At 42.8% G+C, this 8814-nt stretch overlaps 2 protein-coding genes across 6 annotated transcripts; both read left to right on the top strand.

The window, feature by feature from the left end:
* The first annotated feature begins 384 nt into the window (after positions 1-384).
* Positions 385-4102, top strand: LOC119275631. 5 transcript variants are annotated; one of them, XR_005135810.1, is made up of 6 exons: positions 385-663; positions 841-913; positions 1443-1644; positions 2593-2761; positions 3568-3639; positions 3736-4102. XR_005135810.1 is itself a non-coding variant. In XM_037556514.1 (5 exons), exons 1-5 carry the CDS (start codon positions 479-481, stop codon positions 3906-3908), a joined length of 705 nt encoding a protein of 234 aa, XP_037412411.1. In that variant the 5' UTR covers positions 385-478; the 3' UTR covers positions 3909-4102. The 5 variants fall into 5 exon arrangements, 4 of the variants coding, with proteins under 4 accessions (XP_037412411.1, XP_037412413.1, XP_037412412.1 ...); XM_037556514.1 differs by lacking the exon at positions 2593-2761; XM_037556516.1 differs by lacking the exon at positions 2593-2761 and having other exon boundaries at positions 826-913; positions 3568-3613.
* Positions 4103-4933: 831 nt separating this feature from the next.
* On the top strand, positions 4934-8562 carry LOC119275630. Its single transcript, XM_037556512.1, has 3 exons — positions 4934-6843; positions 6956-7126; positions 7254-8562. The coding sequence occupies exons 1-3, from the start codon at positions 6367-6369 to the stop codon at positions 7584-7586; spliced, it is 981 nt and encodes a 326-aa protein (XP_037412409.1). The 5' UTR covers positions 4934-6366; the 3' UTR covers positions 7587-8562.
* The last annotated feature ends 252 nt before the right edge of the window (positions 8563-8814 follow it).

Here is an 8814-nt window from a genome sequence, read left to right as displayed (position 1 = left end):
CCCGTTCTCGTGGGGTTTTTTGATTTTTTTTAACTAAAAAAGGACGGCGGGTAGAATATCGTAAACTGTAAGGATTTATTTGCAAAATGGCTGAACGAACCGTTTTCTCACTTAAGAAAGGACTGCGCGTTGAATACTGAAAAACTCAGGGATTTTTCTGCGAGACTACCGCGACGTACGACCAGAAACCCTGCGTGCTTTATTATTATTAGGTAGAGAAAAATGGGCGTTCGCCGGAACCAGCTGAGCAGCGAACTAGTCCAGCAGGCTTCGGATCAACGTCAAGATTCGTGCGACAGCTGGGAGAGGGTTTCGCTGGGGTTAACCCCCTGGCGAACGGTCCCCAGGTAACGTTCCCGTTCGGATCCGCGGTGGAGACTCTTTACCCTCGTCGGAGACGGAACGGTACGCGTGAGTCTCATAAGGCGGAGGCAGGAAGGGGAGATCGTCAGAACAGCGCCGCTTGAGTTTGAGTTCCATGAGTACGAAACAAACTCAGCGCGGACCCGTCCAGCAAGAAAAGATCGGTGCCGCCGGCGCTGCCCCAGCGAAGATGGTAGTTCTTCCCCTCATAGGCAGGATCGCGGTGCGTCGCCAGCGCCCCTGGTGCGTGTGGCAGTCGGATGACGACCTAAAATACGAGAGTCTTGAAGAATGCTGCAGGTAATCAGTCTATTAATCCAGTGTTCCATGGATCCGCACAAGTTCAATTTCGCACCAGCGGAATAGGATTGGATGGAATGCTTTCGCCTCCCAAGTCCCAACACTTCGGATCAGTACTTGCATACTCTTATTTCATTGATCCGTTTGAATATCGTATACTAGATCTAATCCGTGCAGGCATTTGGAAGGCTTAGCTGCCGAACGCCAGCTTGTGCTGAAAGGCCTAGAGCTGTACAACGCTCTGCATCCGGTGATTTGTTCTTCCTTACTCGACGTCCCTTCTTATTAATCGGTCTTGCAAATTGGGCGTATACACAGATTAATTTAATGACCTGCCTTCGACCCACTCTTTTCGCCACTTTGAAGTAGATTCACTGAAATTTGCTAGATAAAATCATTAGTTACTCCCTCACACTTTAACTTTTTGTAATCACTATTTGGGTTTGACATTTGGATATTGTATTACTGGGTTTGTCATGAAATATATTTTCATATAATTATTATTTAAACAGATTTTGCTAAGCAATAATTGCGATAAGTGTGGGTCAAATTCTCAAATGTATGTGGTAGATCTGGTTGATTTCTTCCTAAACAACTAGTAAAAAATAGAGGTACGGGGTAGTAATTAAGTTAAGTCAGTCACTGATGCTTCTTAGGTTTGTTTTGTTTTGTTTTACCTTGCTACAACTAGCAATTTCTGTCTCCATGATTTTTGTTCTGCTTTGTTTTACCTTCCCACCTGTACCAATTTCTTTTTCCATGTTTGGTTGGCTGATCAGGGCGATGAGTATGAACTTGCTCCTGGTAAGGTGACCAGGAGCAGCCAACTTGGTGATGGGTGTTGCTGGAGTCATGGCAACATTGTGGCTCGTCGGAAGCGCTCTGGCTGCTTCTCTTTCCTGCCGGTTCCACGAACTCTCTTTTTCTTTGAGCACGTCTCTAGAGCTGATTTCGAAGGAGTTGTCACATGCATTCCTTTAGGTATGTATCTACTTGTGAACTTGATTCACTCTTATCTCGGTGCTGTCACACAACTGCATACCACATGTTTCTGCTTGAAGATCTCGTTCTCTTTTGCCATTCCCAAGCATATGCACTTCAAAGAAAAATGTGATTTTTATCAAATGCAATTTTGTAGAGAAAGCTACTGTGAAATGCGCAAGATTCACCTTACCACATAAGATTATACTAGTTTAAAGAGGTGCTGTTCAAAATTTCTGTATGTTGTCTTTTGAACACGGAAAATTTGAGACATTCATGATCTACTAGATAATAATAATTGGGCCATACTTTTCGAGAGTGCACAGTTACTGCTTAAATACATTTTAAACTTACTTTACATTTTTCGGTCTATATGCCATCACGTGCTCCCCCCAAGTGGAGAAGCCACATACAAGCTGGGTAGTCAACTGATTAACCCAGGTTTTTTTTTGTAAAATCAACATGTACAAATCTTGCAAATGAAAAATAACAATCCATAGCGTTAACACCAGGCACTGCCACTCCCCCCAAGTAATGGGTGGTAAAAAAAATTATCAGTTTTACTACTAGACGGTAAGTGTACCATCAAATCTAAACCCAAAATTTAGTCATAAAGAGTCTACCGTATTTGCTACAAAACAAAAAACGTTTTACTATGAAGTTTTATGCCAGATTGCATAGTAAAAGAATCTAGCATTTTACTACCATAACTAAGCTTGTTACTAGTAGAACCAAAAAGTTAGTGGATAGGTTGATTAGGTGGTTTTCATGCACTGGGAAAACTGGTATTTCTACCACTGATTATTTGCCTAGACATTAGCCGTAGCTTTAGTTGTTTTACTACTTTTTTCCTAAAGCTTTTATGGCCGGGTGGGAAGAGAGTTATATTTGCTGGCTGGAGGTGCACATTGTGCTGGCTGGACCGTATAATGAGTACTTTGCGCTCAGGCTGATCTGAGGGCATGATCTGAGGACCTCTAAAACCTCGCAACCAAACTCATGGTGAACATCTGAGGCGCGCATAGTTGATCTTCCGAGGAACAAGTATTCATACAAGCACGAGCAAGAACACCGATATTTGTTAACGAGGTTCATCAAACATCGGCTACATCTCCGGGTATGACTAGGGGCGCTTGTTCCCATGTACTAAATCAACATACTACAATGACTACATGCCCGTCAAGGCCATCAGATGACATTTCCAACCATCCATCACAGCCGGTCCCCTGCCTCGGGCGTCTGTACCATCCCTCTTGTGTCTAGCCTATCAGCTTATGTCTAGTCTATTTTGCTACCCCGTGATGCTTTTTTATATAATAATAGGACTAATTGGACCGGATTTCATGGTTTGACTCAAACACGTAACCCTCCACTAATTACAAGCCCAATTGCAGCCTAACTCGTACACATACATATTTGGCACAATTCTGACATCTAAAACTGCTCTAGCAATTATAGTTTTTTCCGTTCCAGATGGTGCAGATTAGATTCATGTGCGAACGAATTGCAGTTAGCAGTTGCTTTGTCTCTCTTGTTGTTATCATACAGAGGGCATTATATCATGCTTTTAGGAGTGCACGATGCACATCTTCTAGGATATGGATAACATATGATATTCCTATTTTCTTTTTTCTTTTTGCCGGGCTGACAAAGAGATAGATGGTTGTCTATTTTTCTTTTAAACTAGAGAAGGAACACAGCTGACATTAAGAAAATCATGTTGCCCTGATGTTAGGCTATATGGCCTAAACACCTAGTACGATGACCTATGCTATTCAGATATCCAAGAAAAGTTGCATACGGCTAAACCTGATTTATCTAAGCTTTTTTCATTTTAAGTGATTGATACGTAAACCTGGTAAGGTACTTTGCTTTTAAAGCTATGCATGTTCTTGGCCGGTTGTTTATTTCTTCTGTTTTCAGATGAACCAGTGACTGAAGCCTACACCTTTCTTGGTTTCCGTCTTGGGTGGGGTACTCGTCGTCTTGGTGGCTGTATTTCTCTCTCTCTCTCTCTCTCTCTCTCTCTCTCTCTGCACATTACCCTCTTACATTTTCTCTGTTGCCTGATTTCCTGTGTTATCTTTTCAGCGGATTGCGTTTGCAAGACATGCTACTGTCTCTTTAATATCCCGCACCCTTGTTTAAAGAGGACATGTACATGTGGAGATAGCAGGGTGGAGAAAATATGTGAAATGTGTTACATTCGTAGTGGTGTGCTGCATCCATTCAGAGGAGAATTCCAGTTTGGCTATCACAAATAGGGTTACCCCTACTGCTCACATACGATGCTAAGCTAGACTTGGTGAGTTGGTGGTGGAGCAATATGTGTGTTCGAATGTTCAATGTGTATGATTCGTCTTTACACCACTCTTGGCAATCTTATGTACTTGAGAACTTTGGCAATCATATAAGTACGCCGTCTCTTCTTCTTTTTTGCGAATAAAAGTCTGATAATAACTCGCAAAATTTAAGTGTTGAATTGGCATGGGACACAAAGATTATTAGCCAGCTAGCGGCGTTGCGTGCATCTGAAACTGATCCCTGCTCTTATAGCTGTTTGGTTCCAGGATGAAGTTGGGTGGATTGAGGGTGTCCTTGTCCACCTGTTTAGGGATAGGTTTTCTTTTCTTTTCTTTTCTTTTTGTGTGGGTGAAGTATAAGAAGTGGGTTAAGATAACCAGGCTAAATACTCCTAGGTACCTGATAGCAAAGTAGTGAACTAGATCTTGAAATAAAACATGAACATGAAACAATACCGAGTTGCCAAGTAGTAGGAGGAGAAGTGATCTCTGATTGTGTGACTGTTGAAGGCTGATTGTGTGACTGTTGAAGAATGAGCTCACGACTTATAGGCTTGGTTAAGGGAACGTGGCTCATAGACAGTGGTTTGGTCTAAGGGAACGAAACACACTGCTTGGTTAAGGTGCTTGGTTAAGGGAACACGGCTCATAGGCAGTGGTTTGGTTAAGGGAACACGGCTCATAGGCAGTGGTTTGGTTAAGGGAATGATGCACACTTGAGCCCATAGCGAATGCGAATCTTAATAAGGTGATTGTAATTGTGCTCATGGACCCGAACCTAATTGATCTATCCATGACCACGATGAAAGTTTGTGTTTTGTTGAAGGAAAACGTATGGAGCCAGACTGCCGGTTGAACGTTCCGCTGGACGCACGCGGCTCGTTGGATCAAGTTAGATCGAACGGTCAGCAAAGCGTGCGCCCCACCTTACCAAACCCACGGGGTTTTCCCTTTTGCGCAGTTTTTGCTACAATTGTGTTGTAATATTTCAGAGCAGGGAGAGAGAGGAAGCACGGGCGGTGGCGTTCGACGGCCGAACGCCGACGGGGTTGTTGGCGCCAGGAGATCAGGAGCGGCGGCGGCAGCTCAGTGCGAATCTCGATTCTCCAGCGACATATGCCCCCCCTGGAAGGTAACTCTTCCCACGTCCTCTCCCCTTTATTGATCTCTCCCCCCAAATCGCGCTAGGGTTAGAGCGCTGATAGCTCGCCGCGGTGGTGCTGGGTGGTCGCCGCCGTGGCGCTTGACTGGGTGGTCGCGCGCGGTGGGTCGTCGCTGTTCCAGGGGGCCGATTTTGTTCAAAGGGAGGGGTGGCTGGTGGCTAGGGATTTTGGAGGATTTTTGTTCCTCCACGGTTTGATGTAGGTTTAGCTTGCCGCTCCCCTCTACCAGGTTGCGATTTGCCACAGCTAGCCGCGACCTGTTGTCTCAGACGCCATGGTGCCCTCCAGATCTGCGCCTTGACCACCGTAGCTATTCTATTTGACGGTTGTAACTTTTTTCCCTGCTGGTTGCATCTTTCCCTGTCGTCAGTTGTAGAAAAAATGCCATGGATTTCTTCTGTGTTTGCTTAGGAGGAAGAATCACAATAGAGAGATTTGCTTTTTGCTGTTTTGTTATGAATGAGATAGATAGATGGTTATTTTTTCAGTCATATTTTGCTGCTAATGCATATCCTATGAAAACCTGTGTTGGGTTCTTCAATGTTGTGGTGATCCTCTGGGGTTTGTGACTATTTAGCAAGGAAAAAGATAGCAATTGGTTAAGAGATTCCTCCATTTTTAAACGCAGCACCTGGTTGGTTGATTTTGAAGCATTTGGTGGTGATTCTGATGAACATCAAATGTTGATTTATCGTTAATTTGTGCACGTGGGCTTTAGTTTTTGTTTGTCGCTTTTCATAGGTTGTATGTTTTTGCTCGTGACTAAAATGTGTTGGAACCTGTTAGCTTTTCTCGTGTTATCCACTCGATTTCATTGCCTATTCCCAATCTGGAAACTTAAATTAATCACGTTTTCAACCGATGTATTTTTTTTTGTTTCATGGATCTTGTTGATTTTACATTATTATACATGCTAATTTCAGAGAGCAATATTATTCTATACATACTTGTGTGTTTCATAGGTTTTCAGATTTTTTTAATGTGTGCGTGTATATGTTTTCTAGCTACTGTTTTGATGCAACATAGATTTAATTTAGTTTTTTGGTGAGAATGAGGGGAGTAAGAAGGTTAAGAAGAAGAATAAGAAGAAAGGCAATCTATGTGGTTTCACGTTGAGGTTTAACTCAAAACGGCTGGGTGATCTTGGGAAGTTGTTATCACCGGAGAAGCAGAGAATTATAAGGAAGGGACCATTCGGAGACTTGCTCGACATCCAGCCTTTCAAAGTGCCTCATGAGCAAATCGAGCTTGTTGTGATGCACACGAATCACATACTCCGTGAGTTCCATTACAAGAACAAGTCCATCAACTTCAGCAAGCTCATGGTGAAAAGGATCTTCAATGTGCCATCCGGTGATAGACCTGTGAAGCTTTTAAAAAAGAGCGATGAACATGTCCTTTGCAACATATACAAGGAGGGAAACAGGGCGCCAATTGCACATGTTATCAAGTTGCTTAAAGATTGCGGCAATGAGGACAAGGTTATGATAAATAGGACATGGGCACTCATTGCGTTGGCAACAGTTGTGTGCCCAGGCACTGGTAATATGGTTAACCTTGAGTATCTATCTTCCCTTGAAGACATGCACTCGATGCATGACCTCGCTTGGGATAAACACTTGTTGACACGAGCAATGGAGGAGGTTGTAGTCTTTCAAGAGAAGAAGAGGATGCAAGTAACAGCAGAAAATCCAGTAGAGTTCCAGATTTGCTCATGCCTTCCCATGTTAGCGGTATGCAACGTTTCCATGACGAGACACCTCCATCCTTTTCTTTGCTGCATTTATGTATATAGCTCGCATTTCATGTTTTTGTTTGCTAAATATCGTTTTTCATTCTATGCAGATCATATATATGGATCATGTTGATATTTCGGCCGGCCTTCCAAACGAGCATGTCATTGATTATTCTGTGTCAAGGATATGTTTTATTTGTCGAAAGGATTTCAATTGGTTGGATAAAGTTGACAAGAACAAGTTTACTCTTGTCCAGCCTTTCTACGAGAAACATACCCAAGTAATTTTGCTACATCCCTGTTTGTTTGCTTATTGAATTTGCATGTAGCAATTTTTGCTTTGTTTTCAGATTATGGCAACCTTCTTATTTTGCCTCATGTTCTTTTTTTTTCCTTTCTTGTTTCAAGATCCGGAATTTGTGCAACACACCATATGCCGCACAACTTGTGGGACTGGAAATTGGTGCTAAAGCAGCCAATGCGCAGGGAGTTGGTGCCGATGTAGCTAATGGCCAAGGGAGCCAAGTTCAAGGTGTTGAAAAGCAAGCAAAGGCCACTCAATCAAACGAGGCTCAAGCAAATGTTGAGGTTGAACCAAACCTATCATCATCGCTCAACGATTGGCTGCAACAATCATTCCCTACCATGCAAGATCTGAGGGAAGTTTTTGTTCATCTTCATCTTCTCCTTTCATTTTTCATATCCTTTTTTGTTAGCCCCTGCATCAATTTATGTACCTAGTTGCAAGTGCATATTCTTTTTGCTACATCCATTACTCTGATGTGCTACAACCACATTTCAGTTTTGATACATAGTGGGTTCAGGTGCATACTTACCTGTTTTTGCTTCATCCATATCAGTAATTTACTACAACCACATTTGTGTTTTAATACATAGTGATACAGCCGCAGGCCTACTTGTTTTTTGCTTCATCCATACCTATAATGTGCTACAAACACATTATGTTTTTGTTACATCCATACTTTTTCAAAAGGCTACATACATGATAATTCGAAGCTACGCACAAGATGACTAAATTGTTCAACACATGCCTTTGTAGGTACTAGATCAGTTCCAAATGATGTATGACAAGCACAAGGGGATTTTTGCAGCGGAGGTTGATGATGTAGTAGGGAAGTTTGGACAAGGTTTAAAGGGATTGCAGTGCAACCGGATGGCCGCTCTGCTTCATGATGTAGGAGACGCCATCACAGCTTCTGATGAGCCCAACATTTCCTTTGCAACACCTACCATGGATGAAAATCAACAGAAAGAGAGTGATGCTCAAGCTGCAAACGTCGGCATTGATGGTCAAGCTGAGGTTGAAGCTGCAATACCTATCATGAACAAGGATCAAGTCAATGGGGAGCTGAAAAAGAACCAAGAAGTTGCAATAGAGGTCGCTGAAACTCATGAGCAACAAAGGGTGAGTTTTGAGATAGAAGGCAACGTCTCACCTCGGAACCCCCACACTTCTGTGATGCACCTAGGAGTGCAACAACCGGCATTTGGGACAATGAGCCATCATTCGAGTTGTTCCCAAAGGGCTCCGAAGATTATGAGTTGATGCATGGCAACAATGAGCTTACAAACTGAAAGAGCAACCCCATCTATTCCAACATCCCTATGTGAAAGTGCTAGTATCGACTAGAGGGGGGGGGTGAATAGGCGATTTTTATGAAAGTCTTCAAAACATGATAGTTTCGAAGACAAACACTAGGAATGACCTAATTGATATGCAGCGGAAGATAAACTACAATAGGCTAACCATAGTCAAGTATGCAATGATGTGAAGGTACATGACTAATAGCAGCTAAGTAGTAAGGATCAGGATGGAAGATAGTATGAAGCCAATCAACAGTAGTAGTCAAGCAATGAAGTCAAACAGGTACGACAGATAGACAATGACTTCACGAAGACAAACTTAAGTAAAGGAAGGGAGAGGATAGAACCAGTCACTTGTTGAAGA

The sequence above is a fragment of the Triticum dicoccoides genome, chromosome 3B (genome assembly GCF_002162155.2).
Source record: "Triticum dicoccoides isolate Atlit2015 ecotype Zavitan chromosome 3B, WEW_v2.0, whole genome shotgun sequence".
In the NCBI taxonomy this organism is placed as follows: Eukaryota; Viridiplantae; Streptophyta; class Magnoliopsida; order Poales; family Poaceae; genus Triticum; species Triticum dicoccoides.
The sequence above is the reverse complement of the archived record's forward strand: the minus strand, read 5'-3'. Positions and strand labels throughout refer to the sequence as shown.

Coding starts and splice junctions, on each gene's coding strand:
- LOC119275631 (XM_037556513.1), top strand. CDS start 479: ATGAGTACGAAACAAACTCAGCGCGGACCCGTCCAGCAAGAAAAGATC. Junction 1,645..3,567: donor TGTCACATGCATTCCTTTAG/GTATGTATCTAC, acceptor TTCTGTTTTCAG/ATGAACCAGTGACTGAAGCC. Junction 3,640..3,735: donor TACTCGTCGTCTTGGTGGCT/GTATTTCTCTCT, acceptor TTATCTTTTCAG/CGGATTGCGTTTGCAAGACA.
- LOC119275630 (XM_037556512.1), top strand. CDS start 6,367: ATGCACACGAATCACATACTCCGTGAGTTCCATTACAAGAACAAGTCC. Junction 6,844..6,955: donor CATGCCTTCCCATGTTAGCG/GTATGCAACGTT, acceptor CATTCTATGCAG/ATCATATATATGGATCATGT. Junction 7,127..7,253: donor TCTACGAGAAACATACCCAA/GTAATTTTGCTA, acceptor TCTTGTTTCAAG/ATCCGGAATTTGTGCAACAC.